Source organism: Enhydra lutris, unplaced genomic scaffold, assembly GCF_002288905.1.
Source record: "Enhydra lutris kenyoni isolate GAN:26980312 unplaced genomic scaffold, ASM228890v2 scaffoldscaffold66, whole genome shotgun sequence".
In the NCBI taxonomy this organism is placed as follows: Eukaryota; Metazoa; Chordata; class Mammalia; order Carnivora; family Mustelidae; genus Enhydra; species Enhydra lutris.
The window spans coordinates 14,009,496-14,028,722 of record NW_019154150.1 but is presented as its reverse complement, the minus strand read 5'-3'; the positions used below and the strand labels follow the sequence as shown (position 1 = coordinate 14,028,722).

Genomic DNA, 19,227 nt, shown 5'->3' with positions numbered 1-19,227 from the left:
AGGAATAGTCAAATCTGAAAGACAGCTAGTCAAATCTGAAAGACAGCTAGTAACAACAACGATAGCCAGGCTTAGCTCAGTGATGAAATATCTACACTCTTAGGGGACTACCGCCTAACAGTTACTCACTGAGTTAGTGGAAGAATGGTACTGCATCCAGGCTCCAGAAGCAGTCATCCAGACTAGATTCCTGCTGGTGGCTTGTTTGCTATTTCACCAAGCCATTAGGAGGAGTGAGCAGAAAATGGAGCAAAAGGTAGCCTGACAAGTAAGCAGGGAGAGAGTAAAGCAGGGGGATCTGAGCCAGACTGGGTTAATGGAAATGAAACAGAGCCCTGATTCAGGAACTAAAGACTTATGATACAAACCTTGGGTAGCCATTGCCCAGACAGGATTTTCAAAACCGTTGTATGGTGTGCTTCAGATACCCTAGAAGAGTTAATCATGTCATTAGGATTTAATTTTAAATTAATTTTATTTATAATCTTATAAATTTTATTTATATTTTACTATTAATACAAAATTTCTATTTTATTAATAAAATATAAATTAAATAATAAAATAAAAATAAAAACATATTAATATAAAATATTTGTATTTTATTATTTTAAAGTTTGTTTTTAGTACTTTTCAGTCACTAGGATGGCCTCCTAAACATCATGGACTACATCCATGAAAAGCCCCAAATCCTCTTTTATCATAAATGTGAGAATGAAACCCAGACTCTACAGTCTCTTCCATACCCTCAACCACAGCTTCACCACTGCTGAACCTCGAAGTAAAAATTCCTCTTTAACAAGAACCTCTTAAGTAGAAATACAAATTTGTTATTCAGTATGTCAGAAAACATAATTATTTTTGCAGATAAAGAAAATTTATTGTGAAAGCCAAGGTGGGGGGGGGGGAACCACTCAAAATCAACTCCTCCATGAGTTCCCAAAAGCCCTTTGTCCCTTTTTAACTTCATTCACTGAGAAATTCAGAGATCTTTCTAGACAGTGGAATTGGACATGGGATTTAAAAAAAAACACTAGATTTTTCACTGAATGGTTTTTCTTTCCTGATATAACACAATGCCATCTAAAATACCTTCACACAGCAGGTTTTAGTGACTGGATCATACACTCAATTTCAAATCTTTTACTAAGTAAAATTACTTTTCAAATGCAAGTTTGCAACACAAAAAGCACCTTTTTGGTTAAAATTTTTTCTAGCTCAAATTTATAGCAACGATGTATTATAAATATTACTGACTAATGCTGTTTTGATCATTATAAAAAAATCATATATATATATATGTGTATAAAATCTTGGCATCTATGTTTGCCTTTTGGCTTTATTGTGTAATAGTCAAAAGAACACTGAATCACATGGGAAACTACCTGCAAATGAGAACTGTTGAAAGGCTCATGGCCACTAGATACTCCTAATAAAAAAATTTCCTTCATCACAAAGGATTCCCCTAAACAAGTTTATCTTGTACTACAATTACATACTGGGTTTACCAATATGTAGAGATATGGACTAAAATACTTAAGTGTGAGGGGCACCTGGATGGCTCAGTGGGTTAATAAGCCTCTGCCTTTGGCTCAGGTCATGATCTCAGGGTCCTGGAATCAAGCCCCGTGTCGGGATCTCTGTTCAGCAGGGAGCCTGCTTCTGCCTGCCTCTCTGCCTACTTGTGATCTCTCTCTCTGTCAAATAAATAAATATTTTAAAAAATGAAAAATAGAGTTAAAAAAACACTTAAGTGTGAAGTGTGTATTTTATCAATGTAAAAAGGAGTCTAAAGTTGGAAACTACATTCTGAAGTCCTATTTTATCTTTGTAAAGGAAGTGTGTATTAATTATTCCTGAAACTGCCCTTCTAGTTCTAGATTTTCATAACCACAAAGATAACCTGACACATAAAGATGACAAGAGTTGTGGATACAGTTGTTTTAGTGTCCATGGCAGAAACAATTGACAATCTTTGTACACAGCAAAATGAAGGACAGAAAATAATAAAGGTGGTTCCTGTCAATAAGAATCTTTTAAGATACCAAGTGGGATTATGTGTTTAAGGTTTTGATTCAGAGTGGGGCATAGAAACCTGCATTTTTATAAACATTCTAGCATACACAATTGATCCACAGACCACACTTTGAGAAATACCAAGTTCTTTACTAATCGATGCTGCATTTTAGCTTTTATTCTTCTGCCTCTCTGGAAACTGAGTTCCCCAATCCAGTTCCCAGTGTATTTCCGGGAAAGGCGACCTAACACATGTTCTACATTGAGCTCCTCCTTTGGCTAATGACTGCTACAGGGCTCAGAAACAAACTAGTCACTATAATAAACATAAATAGTATGTGTTAATCAACTGTTTATGCTATTGGTAAGGCTTCTGGTCAGCAGCAGGCTATTAATAGTTAAGTTTTTGGCAAGTCAACAGTTACATGCTGTTCTTCAAGGATCTAGTGCATATGGCTTCAAGGAAAAAAAAACCATTTATAGTATAGTACTGTTTCCTTGTTGTTGATGCAAAGACAAAACATTAAGTCATGTTACTGCATAAAATCTGTTTATAGGGGCTGATCTGAAATATGACCGTAATCTATAATGATTTTATGGAAAAAAGCAAGCTGATATTCCAAACTTACAATATCAATTTGTATGTTGGGGACTTGTAAATACTATTATTTTTATAGCACTTAAATTTTATGCAGCATATGAAAAAATTATTCTTGTTCTTCACTACAATCCTATGTGTGAAGGAGGCCAACTGTCAATCCAGCAGGCTGAGAAATAGAAAGCAGGAAGGAAACTGGGGATCTACATAAGCAACAGTATAACCAAATCACTCTTACATTACTCTGCAGACAAATCCAAATTTTCCAAAAATATGAGAACTATTCATTTTAGAAATTTCTTTAGAAAATGAATATACTGTCTAAAGAGAACTAGTCCAGAATCTTGCCCAAAAGGAAAGCCTTCCTCAGTCTTCCTCTGGACAGACCTTCCAGCCCAAGGGCTGGCTTCCCCTCCACCACACCCTGCCAATCATTAGGGGCCCAATTCTAGAGATCCCAATTAACCAAGGCTTATTACCAAACACATCAGAAAACCCTCCAATATCAAAGGAAAAAGTTCAAGAAAAATCAACAGAAAAACTGACTCCAGAGTAACACAGAATTTTAAAAAAGGGTTAAGGGTGGGAAAGGAAACAGAATGTTTCAATTTATTATCCTCAAAAAGATTAGAGATAATAAAAAGTTCACTAGATAACCAAAGTTTTGGAAAAAACCTCTTAGAACATAAAGGAGAAAGCTGCTCAATATACAAAAGAGAAGAAACAAGATGATCAACCTAGATGATCAAAGCTCCAACTAATGGGCATTTCAGAAAGAATTAGGAGAAACAAAAATAGGGAAAAGCCCATTAAGTTCCAACTCAAGATGAAGGGGGGATAGTGCTAATGAATTATGAAGTACTAAATGTTCCCAGATGCAAGTAATCACTAACTACAGACTACATTACAATGCCTTGTGTCCTGCCAGCTTTACCACCACCAAGTGGTGCTTTAACAAAGAAAGAGGATTGCCAGGATCGCCAATTTTTCCAGTTTAGTAAGGTAACGGATTCATGGATCCTTCTTTATTTTTTTGTTGTTATTTAAAAATGTACTCTTTCCAGTTATCTCTAAACTTATCTATTTTTGATTTAAAAATCTATAATGTTTTAATAAGATCTGGAATTAAAAATATATATCCTTTATATGTTAATAATTTCTACCTAGGTGAAAGTTCATCTTGATCCAGACCTTCAAGGTATTGGTCAAAGTATGGTCAAAGTATTACCATAATCATTTTCCTTCAGCTTTTCTAACAGGACTACTTAAGCATTCTAGGCTTTTCTTTTTTCTTATTAGGAAAAATTTCAACTATTCTGGAAAGTAGACACAACTCTACAATGAACACCAACGTCAGCCATACTTAATGACTGTTGGTATTATGCAGGATTTTTGTCCTCTCACAGAATAATTTCAAAGTACGTCACATACATTAGTTCATCATGTGGCTACAAAAAGGGTATTTTTTTGCAAACCAGAAAATTTTTATTAAAGATTAGCCTTACTAGCTGCTACTTGATTCACAAGGGAGTGAACTGGAGCCTCTACTTCACCTTGTGTACTTTAAGTGGCCTTCTGTCAAAGTCTATGTGAGAATTCTTAATATGACACAGGTTTCACACTGAAGTTTACTTCTCCAGTTCCCCTCAGGACAAATCATCTTAATTACCTGAGAGTTCACAAAATTTATTACTAACTAGGAGAAACTTTGTTATGTAAAAATAAAGCAGATCTATTATAAAGCCACATTTTTATACTTGCAGTTCATGCAAACAACTGACTTTCCAATAACCCATACTGGAAGAACCAAGGCCAATGACTTAACTCTGTTTTTAAATAAGAAAACACAACTTGACTTCAGGAGCATAAAAAACTTACGAAAAATCCTCAGGGATTAAGGATAGTTCCAAGTAAAATCTGCTTTGTAAATCTAAAAGCACACACATATACATTTTTATTAACCATCCCTACTAATACCTTGCCAGTTAAAAAATTTATAGTCTCCTCAAATCTTTGTTTGCACACTTTTTATTCATCAGAAACACTTCTAAATCACAACTTGCTCCAGTTTCCTTCCTACTTTTACTCCTCAGCTATGTCTGAGTATTCTGAGGAGTCTTCCTATACTAGCCGATAAAAAACAAGTATCTAATGACACTTTTGCTCCTCCAAAACTCCTAATATTAATGGCCTTTGTGTTATCTTTAAATACACAGACATAAAAATGGCTACCAGAATATGAACTGTGATTAGGAAAAATTAGGACATTTCCCAAATGATCTTTTTATTGTCTTCCCTATTCTCTACCCTATATATATATATATATACACCCATATATATATATATATATATATATATATATATATATGCTTAGTATAAATATTTTTGTCATTCGCATAATAATGATACACCATTAACGACATTTGGTATATTTAGCATTTTATAAATTTACTATTAGATATTCTTTTAATATAAACACGCAAAACCGAATTCCTCATATTGTACACATTAACAAAATATTTTCATCTATACTGCATCATATATCTGTAGTATAATGTAACCAAATCTCCCATTCTTGAATATCTAGTCCTCCCCCATTTAGTTTGCTATTCAAACAATGTTGAACAAAAATCTCTGCATATGATTGATTCTCTTAGTTTCTTCCACTTCCCTTCCACTGCTCCAACTACTGGGTTAAAAGGGTAAGAATTTATAAGGCCTTTGATACACAGCTCCATAATACTGATGGAGCATAAGCAGACATTTTCACAGAAGGCCCTGTGTAAGTGGCCAGCCTACCAAGCAAGGTGCGCAGCCACCAACTGTTACCTCAAGACAACCTGTTATAGCCATGTCCATCCAACTAATGTACACATCACCCAAGTCTGCAAGTTTTTCTAAATTTTGAGATTAAATGCTTAATTTGTTTGCCACATGTAGCTTTTTTGGCTTGCCACATTCTTAATGCTGTCCTTTTATATTTTTATAAAGTACATGCAGATGTTATTATAAAAAGCTCCTTGAATAATCACTGATACAGCATATTTAGGCCTCCTGTGTATATCTGAAAATATGACTTTATACTTAAAATAATCTGACTATGGTAATATCCTTTACACTTCTGATATATCCTTAGTCTCACCGATAGCTTTGCACAGAATTTTTGGTCAGTAAGATTATCTGGATCCTTCAAAAAGAATGTTTCATTTTATTTATTTAAAGATTTTATTCATTTATTTGACAGGGAGAGAGAGAGAAAGAGACAGTGAGAGAGGGAACACAAGCAGGGTGACCGGGAGAGGGAGAAGCAGGCTCCCCGCAGAGCAGGGAGCTCCATGTTGGGGCTCAATCCCAGGATTGGCATCAGGACATGAACCAAAGGCAGATGTTTAATGACTAAGCCACCCAGGCACCCCAAAGAGAATGTTTTAAAACACACTTTCACTTTATCCACTCTGAACAAAACACTACAAAAATGAGCCTATATTAAGCTATATTAAACTAAGGAAGCAAAAAGATAATTTAAAACACAGCTATTTCAAAGTACATAAGTACGTAAGAAATAGCCACAGGCACATTTTTATAATTTCCAAATATAATTTTATGCCAGTTAAGTTAAAAAACCAAAATGTTTAAGACTGGTGATGCAGTAAAAGTATGATTACATGCTAGCTTCTTAATATGTGGGTGCAAAGGGAATCAGGAATGAAGGGTATTAAAGATGCCTTCAACTCTTCAGCATTTTTCAAAAATCAAATAAATACAGCAAAATTACATACATCTCTTAATCTGGGTCACCGGTGAATACATGACTATTTGTTACATTATTCTCTATATCTTGCAGAGCAAAAAATAACGGGTTAAAAATAAAATAAGGAAATAGCTCTACACTGCTATTTCGGGTAAACTCCAAATATGATTTCAAAATATAAGAAAATCTTTGAACTTTAATATTTTCAAACAATTAAAGTGGAACTATTCATAAAAGACACAGGTATTTCATGTACACTTTTGTCAAACCAACTAAACCTAACAAATTCAAGTCTCAAAGATGAGGATAAAATAAATACTCCTGTCTCCTTAGAGGCAGCAGTCACAAAAGCTAATAAGCAGGCTACAAGTCTATTTTAGAAGGCTAAAAAGTATAAGCTATGTGGGAGGGTCTCTGTTTCACAAAATGACGATTAACTAAATACTTTTAACTTGAGGATTTTCTTTGTTAACACTCTAGAGACATTTTTACACCCATTTTAAGGTACAGTGTGGTAACGCTGCACAGAGAATAGTTCATAGTTCAACTAGATTTTTAATAAAAGGGACCATTATGTACAAACTTTCCTATGTACAAAATAGGTTAGAAAAATATAATCACAAAAAGATCTCATTCATAAAAGCAACACTAAAAACAAAGTACATACAAGATTAAATGGAATTACATTTTTTGGACTAGAAAGCTTTTGCTATTGTTGGTTTTCTCTGACTTAGTTTATAAGTTTAATGTATCCCCCCCAAAATTCTCAGATTTCTTTAGCACTGAAAATGGTTCTTAAGTTCATCTGGAATAGAAGTATAAAGATGGTAATAATAATAAAAAAGACTGAAATAACTATGAGAAGGGACAGATTTTATCTGATACTAAAATACATTATAAATCACCAGCCACAGCAATTAAAGAATTGTATAACTGGGATATGAATGGATAAGACTACTGTAATCAGACAATACCAAGATATAATCTGGCAATTTAATAAATGAAATAAGTAATACTTCAAGTAGTGGGAGGCAAGTGGATTATCCAATTAACAGTATTAGGAAATGGACAAGTAATACTTCAAGTAGTGGGAGGCAAGTGGATTATCCAATTAACAGTATTAGGAAATGGACTTGTCATTTAAAAATCATTTCTTTTATCCTTTTTCATCTACTTTCATTTCACTATACTAAAATTAAGCTTACATTCATCAAATATTTACATGTAAGAAATAATACACAATGAGATAAAACAATGTATATATAAGTAAGGGTGGTATACATAGAAATAAACGATGGTAAAAAAGCAAATAGAAGCATGACTTGAAACTCTGAAACTCGCAGCACCATTAGTGTGTGTACATAAAATTTCTAAATTCCAGGCCAAAAAAAAAACATACAAAGTAACTTTAAAAATGACATGCTGGACACAAGACAGGTGAAATATGATTAAAGGATAATATCCATAGTACACAAAGAACTAAGGAGAAAATCAGTAAGAAAAAAACATTAGGGAAAGGGCAAGAACCATCATTTCAAAGGAAAAATAAAAAGCAACCAATAAATGTACACAAAATAGAAACTCATTTATTTTTTGCTTATCAGACTAGTAAAGATAACCATCAGTTTGTTCTCTATGGTCAAGAGTCTGTTGCTTGGTTTGTCCTTTTTTTACCCCTTTTGCTCATTTTTTTAAAAAAAATTCCATATGAGTGAGATCATACGGTATCTGTCTTTCTCTGACTTATTTTGCTTAGAATTATGCTCTCTCCATGTTGTTCCAAGTGGTAAGATTTCTTTCTTTTTTATGGCCAAGTAATATTCCATTACACATATCAACTACATCTTTATCCAGTTATGGGTCAATGGACATTTGGGCTGCTTCCATAGTTTAGCTACTGTAAATAATGCTGCTATAAACATAAGGGTGCATATATCTTCTCAAATTAGTGTGTTTGTATTCTTTGGGTAAATATCCAGTACTGGAATTACTGGATCATATGGTAACCCTATTTTTAATTTTTTGAGGAAACGCCATACTGTTTTCCACAGCGGCTGCAGCACCACTCTGCATTCCCACCAACACTGCAAGAGGGTTCCTTTTTCTCCACGTCCTAGCCAACACCTGTTTCTTGTTGGATTTTTTTTTTTATAGTACAGTACTGTAATCAAAGTATTTTCTCTTATGATTTTCTTCGCATTTTCTTTTCTCTAGCTTACTTTACAGTAAGAATACAGTATATAATACACACAACATATAAAAATTTTTTAATCATCTGTTATTAGTAAGGCTTTTTTTTTTTTTTTCTATCAACAGTAGGCCATTAGCAAGTTAAGTTTTGGATGAGTCAAAGTTATGCACAGACTTTGGACTGTGTGGGGTCTGATGCCCCTAGTCTCATTATTCAAGAGTTAACTGTAGTTAAACTGGCAGAAATTTTCTGGAGGGTAAGTTGGCACTACCCATTAAATATAAGTGTAAATACTCTCTTACTTTAAAACTTCATTTTTAAAACAGAAATGTATTATGCAGGAATATTCACAGAAGTATGCTAAAAGGTCTGCACAGTGAAGCAGTCATACAAATTGCTGGAAATTACACAAATGCTCGTCAACAAGGGAATGAGTAAAAAATAATTTATCTATTAAATGGGATGTATTTTCATTCACTGAACAAATATTTAACACCTTTCATGTTACTGGCATTGCAATAACAGTGAATTAGAGAGTGGGAGAGTCAAGGTCACACATCTAGTAAAGCTTGCACTCTACAATTATAAAGTTAATAAAAACAAAACAATTTAAAAGAGCGAGAACTGCTGTAAAGGAAATAAACAAGGTGAGAACAGAATAACAGGTTGAGGAGGAAGATTACTCTAGGTAAGAGTGAGGGATGATGGAATAACATTTGAGCAGAGGAGGAGGAACCAGTCAACTAAAGATGGGACAGAACATTTCATGCAGAGAAAAAGTAGAAAGGAAGGTAAGCTATTTGGTAAAGGTACTAAAAGGTCACCAGTGTAACAAGAAGGGAACTATGAAAAGAGGAACGGCCAGGTCAATAAGGATACAGAATAAAATCCAAAGTGCACTAAGAAGCCACTGGAGGTGCATGTACTGTGATTTATGCTTTTCTTCTTTTTTTTTTTTTTTTAAGATTTTATTTATTTGACAGAGAGAGAGAGAGAGAGAGATCACAAGCAGGCAGAGAGACAGGCGGGGGGGGCGGGGAAGGGGAGCAGGCTCCCTGCTGAGTAGAGAGCCTGATGTGGGGCTCAATCCCAGGACCCTGAGATCATGACCTGAGCCTAAGGCAGAGGCTTAACCCACTGAGCCACCCAGGCGCCCCTGATTTAGGCCTTTTAAAGTTCACTCTAGTATTTCTATGGATAAAAAAGATGGTGAGAGGCCAAAAGAAAAGCAGGGACATCAATCAGGAAGCTACTATAAACTAAATCAAGTGAGAAGGGATAGTATGTAGCCATTAAAAATAATGAATTTTTTTAGGGAAAAAAATTCAACACATATTTGTTATGCAAAGCATTTGTATATTTTAAGATTTTTTTGGTATACATTCCCAGAATTAAATTTATATAAGTAATACAATGTATTAGAAATGATACATGTCCAAGAAAATATATCATTTAGCCCCATATGTGTTAGCCAGTGATACTAACATTAAGGAAATGTTTTTATGTATGAAAGGTAAGTGGCCTATAAAAGACTTTCTGCAAAAGAATGTGGAACCTTCTCAGCCAACCATTAGTACCACAAGGGGGAAAAAAAGACTAAAAAAAAAAACCCCAAATTCTTTGGAAAAATAATGTTTTCTAAAAGCAAGAAAATCAAACATTGCACTTTTTAATAATTAGACAAGTAACATTTTATTTAACTATACAAGTAATTTTCCAATTTTTAGTAGTTTAATAGAGATTTTCATTCAGTTCTTGTTCTATTAAAATGGCACTACTCTAAGAATCAACTACACCACAAAGTAATGCCAGATCTGATTAATTTATTTTGAATATTGTTTTACAGCATTATTTTAAATGTTGCCTTGTAACATCAGGTAAACATCTAATTTTGCCTTTGACATACTTAGCAACACTTAGTAACTTGAGTTCTGAGTCTAATGTTACCCCACTGAAATCTTCCCAGAAACCTCGTGAAGTAGGCAACATTCCCCCAAATTATCAGATTAAAAGCCTGATGAGCAGCAGTTAATATAAGACTATGGCTAATAAACTGCTCAGTTAAAATTCAAATCCAGGTCTAATGTTTAAGCTCAGAGTCATGTGCCTCCCCCTTTTTTAAGATTTTGTTTATTTATCTGACAGAGATCACAAGTAGACAGAGAGGCAGGAAGAGACAGAGAGGAGGAAGCAGGCTCCCCACTGAGCAGAGAGCCAGATGCGGAGCTCAATCCCAGGACCATGGGACCATGACCCAAGCGGAAGGCAGAGGCCTCAACCCACTGAGCCACCCAGGCGCTCCAGCCCTTTTAATCATATCATATATCTCACCCAAAAGCTAAAGGCAATTCGTATTTAACAATGTTGCAGATCAATGCAAGAGAAAGGTCAGCAAAAAGAACTACATTCTCTGAAGAGTGACTACAGGAAAATAAATAAATAAATAAAACTAAGATGCAAATCACTACCACTTCATACTGATTCTGTGCCTAGCTAGATGGCACTGCGGCTGACAAGAAAATGCAAAATTTTCAAACACAAGCCTATTATGCCAAGGAGACAAAATAGTTTATTTCAAGAAAGTTTCCAGATGTTAACCTCTAAGATCCGGCTAAGGGAAGAATTAGCAACAATGGACTCAAAGAATTCTAGAAGTAATTGATGTGTTACTTTATACCCCTTAGCAATAACCTTCCGCTTAAAAAATGTTCAATGTGTGAACTCAGTGAGAGCTGGGGCTGTATCTTTATTTTCTTATTGTATCGAAAGTGCTTAGCACATACCAAGCTTTTAAATAGTTGATGGACTAAAGGTGCCAATAAGAAAGATGTTCAAAAACTAGAAAGTAAGACAAATGAGATATAATAAAAAGGCTTAGATAACCAACAAACAAACCTATGAGACTTCTTAAATGCCTTTAAGGAACATGAAGGGTTCATTTATGAAGAACATTATCTCATCTGAAACCAAGGTCAGCAAACTTTTTCGTAAAGGGCCAGATAATATTTATTTTAGCCTCGGTAGGCCATAAAATGGACTGTACCAAAATAAAAAGCTTTGCACAGCAAAGGAAACCACCAATAAAATGAAAAGACAATATACCAAATGGGAGAAAATATGTGCAAATGATAATATCAAATAAAGATTAGTATCCAAAATGTATAAAGAACTTACACAACTTTACACCAAAACAACCCAAACATCTAATTAAAAACTGGACAGACGACCTGAATAAACATTTTTCTGAAGACCTACAAATAGCCAACAGACACATGAAAAGATGCTCAACATCCTTAATCATCAGGGAAATGCAAACTGAAACCACAACATGATATCACCTGACACAAACCAGAATGAATGGCTAATATCAAAAAGACAAGAAATAATAAGTGTTGACAAAAATGTGGTGAAAAGGGAACCCCTGGTGCACTGTTGGTGGCAGTGGAAACTGGTGCACCACTATGGAATGGAGGTTCTTCTCGAAAAATTAACAATAGAAATACCATATGATCCAGTATTTCCAAAACTAGGTATGTATCCAAAGAAAACAAAAACACTAATTGGAAAAGACATATACACCCCATATTTACTGCAGCATTATTTACAACAGCCCAGATATGGAAGCAACCTAAATGTCCATCCATAGATGAACGGATAAAGATGTGGTATATATATACACACAAGGGGACATAATCAGCCATTTAAAAAAAAAATAAAAAACAAAAACAAAGGAATCGGTGCCATTCATAACATGGAAGGACCGCTTACAGAGAATTATGCAGAGCAAACTTAGACAAAGAAAGAAAAACACCATACGATTTCACTTGTATATGGAATCTAAAAACAAATGAAAAAAAAAAAAAAGCAGAAAGATTTATAAATACAGAGAACATGTGGTTGCCAGAGGGAACAAGAGAAGAATGGGTGAAATAGGTGAAGGAGATTAAGAGGTACAAGTTCCCAGTTTTATATATATATATTTTTTTTCCCAGTCATAAAATAAATACATCACAGAGATTAAAAGTACAGCATTGGAAACATAGACAATAATATAATAATACTGTAAAACCGTTGTATGGTGACAAATGGTGACTATGCTTATCATGATGAGCAGTGAGTAATGTACAGGATGTGAAATCTCTATGTTGTACACATGAAACTAATACAACATCGTATGTTAGCTATACTTCCAGCAATAAATATGTTTCTTAAAAAAGATCTTTGTTGCAACTACTCAACTCTATTATAACATGAAAGCAGCCCCAGACAATGTGCACACAAACAAGCATGGCTGTATTCCAATAAAACTTTACTCATGAAAATCGCAAATTTGCAATTTCATGTAATTTCACATGTCGTAAGATCTTATCCTTTTGACTTTTTAATCAGCCATTAAAAAATGTAAAAACTATTCTCAGTCCTCAGGCCATACAAAAACAGGTAGAGGACAGTAGTTGCCCATTCCCTCACCAATTACATACTTTCACTGAGAACAGACCAAATGCAACTGAGTTTACATTTATTTTTTAAACATTCTACTTATTTGACAGAGAGAGAGAGAGAGTGTGAGTGTGCATGGGGAGCAGCAATGAGAGGGAGAAGCAGGCTCCCAGAGGAGGGAGCATGATGTGGGGCTCGATCCCAGGACTGTGGGATCATGGCCTGAGCCGAAGGCAGATTCTTAAGGACTGAGCCACCCAGGCGCCCCCTGAATTTACATTTTTAATTAAGTAAATTAATCCTAAATGTGAAGACCAGTAACAGAAAGGGTTAAATTAAGTAAGTTAACAGGTTGCTGAGAGGTCACATACTGCTTTTTGCCTGTACCTCCAGAAAACAGGTTATGTGAAAAACAAAACTGGAACAAATGACATATGAAAGCCACAAGACCATTTATTTGGGAAAAATATTTCAGGCCATTAATTCCAGGTATGGATGAAACCAGAATTAGGCCTCAATATATGTATGCCTTTTAAAATCTTTTTTACCATAAAGAGCTCCAGGTTTGCTTGAAGAACCCTTTAAACTGGCTATCAGATCTTTGCTGATTCTAACCTGGAAATTTGAAAAAAAAAAAAAAAAAAAGGAGGGGGGGGGACTCCACTCCATCCCCACAGTTCCGTAACCCAGTAGGGCTGGGATACGACACCGGCATAGCATTTTTAAATGTTTAATGTGTCATACGTGTTGCCAACAATGCTACTGCCAGCAAGGGGCTACAGCCGTAGATGAATCATATGATCCAACTGATGTATATAACCATCAGCAACTCAAGTTAAATAATAAAACAAATGGGACTCCACAGAATAACCACAGGGTTAGCTCTTTTCAGAAACTTTCATAAGGACAACATGAATACTTACTGTAACTTTTTTTAAAAAAGATTTTATTTATTTATTCAAAGAGTGAGCACAAACAGAGAGGGGCAGAGAGCAAGGGAGAGAGATTCTCAAGTGGACTAAGCTCCAGAGCCCCACAAGGGCCTTGATCTCAGGATGCTGAGATCATGATGAGAGCTGAAATCAAGAGTCAATGTTTAACCCACTGAGCCACCCAGGTGCCCCGATTCTTTTTTTTTTTTTTTTTTAAAGATTTTATTTATTTATTTGACAGAGTTCACAAGTAGGCAGAGAGGCAGGCAGAGAGAGAGCAGGGAAGCAGGCTCATTGCTGAGCAGGGAGCCCAATGCGGGGCTCGATCCCAGGACCCTGGGATCATGACCTGAGCCAAAGGCAGAGGCTTTAACCCACTGAGCCACCCAGGTGCCGATTCTTATTAATCTTTAGCAACCTTCTATACTACTCTCCCAAACAGAAGGATAATTTTGCTGCTTTTGGCAGCCTTACCGTAGTAACAGCTTTCATAATCATAAGGCTCTCATATTTAGAAAGAATAGCAGAGTATTAGAGAAAGTACAGTAAGATAGGAAGCTTTTATTTTCAAGATGTGACTACTTTCATTATCTCAATACAAAAATACTTAAGGAATAGCACTAAATCTCTGTTCTACTTTAAGCCCCAAAATACACCAACAAATGAGTCATAACCTGGAGGTATATATGAATGACTCACTGGCTATTATGTTCTTTGTTTTCTCAATTTGCCAATTTGTGATGTTAATCAAGTTTCTGTTCCAAAAGAAAGTTCCCCCACAATCCCTTCATTTACTGAAAGTTCAAGTATATAGCCATATCAATGGCATAAATAAAACATATGTTAGATTTCATTTATTCAACAAATGTTTGCAAATGCTACATGTGAGAACGTGTAACAGACTGGTTAGACAGTAGCGATTAAAGCAGACATGGTCCTTGCATACTTGATAGGGAGAGAGACAGATTACTGAATAAACAATTACAAAAAGAGCTATGTGTATAAGTAACAAATGGGAGAAGGAAGTAGAATGACATAAGGACAAGTGGAAGGTCCTAGTTATAGTGGCCAAAGGCTTCTTGAAGGTAACCTTCAAAAACTGAGATCTGAAGAATGACGCAAAAGAGAGCAATATGAGGAGCAAAGCAGGGTCATTCCAGAAACAGAAGTAACATGTGCAGAAGCCCAGTCATGAAGACCTGATCACTTTTAAGAACGAAACCTTGAGACCAGTGTTTAATTACAATGGGAAAGTGAGTGCAATGAGATGAGGCTGAAAATAGCCAGATCCTGTAGCGTTCTTTAGCCTTTGGTAAGGAACGCATTTTTTCCCTAAGGGCTACTGAAAGTCCATGAAAGGATATAAGGTGGTGAATAACAAAATCCCACTTTTTAAAAGATTTTATTTATCTACTTATTTGACAGAGAGAGAGAGCGCGCGTGCGCGCGTGCAAGTGCAAGTGTGCAAGGGCAGGGGGTGGGAGGCAAGGAGCAGAGAGGAAGGATGGGGAAATAGTCTCAAGCAGACTCCCTGCTGAGCATGAAGCTCAAGGCAGGGCTCAATCTCAGGACTCTGAGATCATGACCTGAGCTGAAACAAGAGTCTGGATGCTTAACTGACTGAGTTTCCACTCAGGTGCCCCGAGATCCCACTGAGTTTTTAAAAGCTGGTTTCGGTTATAATGGGAAAAAACTGAAAAGGGGACAAGAAATAATGAAGGGAAACCTGTAAAGAAATTATAGCAAATAGTCCAGGTGATGGTGGTAGCTTAAGCTAGGGCAGTAGCACTAAGCACAAAAAACAGCTACACTGGAAAAATACTCTGGAAATAGAAACAACAGACTGGCTGTAATAAATGAGAGGAATTGAAGTTGGGTAAGAGAAATTCAAGAAGAATCTTAAGTACCTGGGTTGAGCAATTAGGTTGTAATACTGCGTTTAGCGCAATGAAGGGAAAAACAGCTGGTGGGGGGAGTATTTCTAGAACTGCACTGTCCAATTCAATAGCTACTTGTCACATGTGGTTATTTACATTTACATTTAATTTTATTAAAAATGTAGTTCTTCAGATTGCCATATTTCAAATGCTCAAGCACCACATGTAGCTGGTGGCTACCATACTACACAACATAGATACAGAACATTCCCACTACTACAGAAAATTTTACTGGTGAGTGCTGTTATAGGAAGAATAAAGAAGAAAATAAAAATAAAAATAAAGTATCAAATGCTGGGTATTTCCAGCAAGAATAAAGCTGAAAAGTATCCATATGGTTGGTCCACATGCAGGTCCAATAGTGAACTCAAGCAGAGCATGAACTGGAAAGGGAGATGGAAAGTGGAGACATATCCGTAAGATAGGGACACACTGTGAAATGGAACAGACAAATAAATGGGGCATTAGCTGGAGGAAAGCAAATGGTGTCCAATTCTAGAACATCCACCCAGCCAACAACCTTTACTGACCACCTCTAACTTCCAGACACACTTCTGGATACCAGGGATATAAAATTAAGAGAAAACCAGGAGAGGAAGTAAAAACAAACAAGTAAACAATGTTTCTTCAGAGTATAAGTAAGTGCCACAAACCAAGTAAGAGAATATGATTAAACAAAAATGAGTGAACAGAAAAGACTTCAATGTAGAAGTGGCATCTGAACATGAGCCATAACTGACAAGAAGAAACCATCTGTGCAAAGGTCTGGAATATACCTATATGCTATTGGGAATGAACCAAATGAGGTGGTAACACATATTTACCAGTCCACTACTATGCAGTATGACTGTAGGCAATGGGAAGAAAACAGCCAAGGTCAGAGACAAAAATGCCTGTCTTTCTGGAGTTTACATTCTAGTAGGCTAAGAAAGAAGAAAATAACAAAACAAATAAAATATTATGTTATCTATTATGTTACAGAGTGATGAGGGCTAAAGAGAAACATAAAGCAGGAAAGGAGATAGGAAGTTAGGCAAGGACTGTAATTTCAAACAGGACAGCAAAAAAAAGCCTGAAAAAGGTAAGGAAGTGAGCCATGATACGGAAGCATGCTTGACCAGTTGGAGGAAAAGCATTAAGTGTCACAGAAGAAGAGAAGGAAAGTAGTTAAGTGATAAAGAGAGTGCTGAACAGAGGGGTTTGTGCTTTTACTGAATGAGATGGTAAGCACCTGGAGGTTTCTGAACAGAAAATTTACATGATCTATTGCTTTAAAAGGATTACTCTAGCTACTGTGTTGAGAATACACTTTAGGGGAACAAAGGTATAAGCAGGGAGACCCGTTAGAAGGCCTGTGCAGTAATCTGGGCAAATGATCACAACGGCATGGCTATGGTAAAAAAAAAATAGTTAGGTTTTGGAAAGGGAAAGCAGACATGACTTGTAGACAGAGTCTGGATATGCTGTGTGACAGAAAATGAGTCAAGAACAATATTGTTAGACGTTTGAGTAACTGGAAAGAATCAGGTGCATTTAGGAACAACTAAGAGAAGCAGTCTTACAGGAAACTGGGAGCTCAGTTCTAGATGTATTAAGTTTGTAATGCTTCTTAGACACCCCAAATTTTTTTCAAAATAGCTGGATATTAGCATCTAGAGTTCAGGGGAAAAACTCAAGCTAGGGATATAAATTTGGAAGTTATCCACAACAAACGTTATCTGTTTAAAGCGGTAAGACTGGTGGGTATTCGGACAACAAAAAAGGAGAAGTCCTAAAGCTAAACTCTCAGCCACATCAACAAAGATCAGAGAAATAACAGAAAAAGCAAAGGAGACTAAGAAGGAACCACCAGTGAAGTATGAAGAAAACTGCTAGCAGGCACGGTGGCCTAGAAGCCAAAGAAAAAGCATTTCAAGCCAACTGTGCCAAATGCTGCTAATAGGTTAAATGAAATGAGGACTGGAAATTTCTGACAGTGGTTGCTGGTAGGGGTTTTAAAGAAAAGGGAGAGTGAATATAAGCATATTTTTCAAGGTATTTTGTGTAGGTGGTAGGTGAAAGGGGAGACAGGAAGAAACTGTTTTAAAATGAGATAAACAAAGGGGCACCTGGGTGGCTCAGTGGGTTAAAGCCTCTGCCTTCGGCTCAGGTCATGATCCCAGGGTCCTGGAATTGAGCCCCACATCGGGCTCTCTGCTCGGCAGGGAGCCTGCTTCCTCCTCTCTCTCTCTCTCTGCCTGCCTCTCTGCCTACTGGTGATCTCTGTCTGTCAAATAAATAAATATTAAAAAAAAATGAGATAAACAAAATAATCATGTTTGTATGCTCATGGGAAGAGCTTAGTAGAGAAGGAAAAACCAAAGATGCAAAAGAAGGGAGACTGATAAGAGTAGTATTACTCTTGAGACCAAGAGGGAATGGGATCTAGTACACAAATGAACTGGTCTGTCCTTATTTTGGAATACTACAGTTTATCCACAGTGAAAGAGAAAGAGCACAGTCACAGATACGGGAGCATGCAGGTAATCTTTCAATTATTCAGTACGCTTAGTGAAACAGAAAAGCAATGGCATTAGATGAGAGAGGATAGGGAGGAGGTGCTGTGTTGTCTGAGAAATAGAAGAAGAAAAAGTCCTAAAAGAGGGTGAACTAATAGACCAGGGACCATTGGGCATAAAGCCAGAGAAGGACAAAGTTGTTGAGAGTATGTGTAAGAAAGTGATTATGATTCAACATGAAATTTCAACTGGGTGTAAGTGAGGGTGAGGGATACTGAAAAGCTTAGATGGATAGATTTTAGGTTCTGGTAGAGGTGAAGGGCTGCTGGAACTGGAAGTATTTACTAGAGGAATACAACAGTGGGACACCTGAAAAGAGATTGGGGAGGATACAGTTATTGGTGAAAGACAAGGTATTCTAGGATATGAAATGGGAACATGTGGATGAAAAATAAGAGCACTGGAAAAGAAATCAAGGAACCAATAGGCCAGAATACTGGAAGCATTTTTTATATCAATGTTCCTCAAAGAGCCAGACCAGACACCATAAGGAGCTTGTGCCAGATTGTAAATCAACACCCTGCGTCCTTTATCAAAAAAAGACTTGCTACAAAAAGTCAGCTGCACGAAACCACTGAATTTAATGACAGGTGATTTATATTCTGGCACAAACCCCTTATCATAATCCATACTAGTAACGAACAGTTCAGATCAGATGACATTCTGAGTAGCACTATTCTACTTGGACACTGATTACCACCAAGAATTATGACAGAAAAAAGAAGAAAGTGAGCCAGGCTAATAAAGTGTTTCAAGGGAGCGCCTGGGTGGCTCAATGGGTTAAAGCCTCTGCCTTCAGCTTGGGTC

General features: G+C 36.2%; 1 protein-coding gene across 3 annotated transcripts in view; it reads right to left on the bottom strand.

The window, feature by feature from the left end:
- LOC111159001 (catenin beta 1) overlaps positions 1-19,227 on the bottom strand; it is a 41,327-nt gene that overhangs the window by 13,230 nt on the left and 8,870 nt on the right. For all 3 annotated transcript variants that reach the window (XM_022521360.1, XM_022521361.1, XM_022521362.1), the window contains exon 2: positions 369-429. In XM_022521360.1, coding sequence (XP_022377068.1) covers positions 369-381 — 13 coding nt within the window. In that variant the 5' untranslated portion in view covers positions 382-429. The remainder of the gene's footprint in view (positions 1-368; positions 430-19,227) is intronic.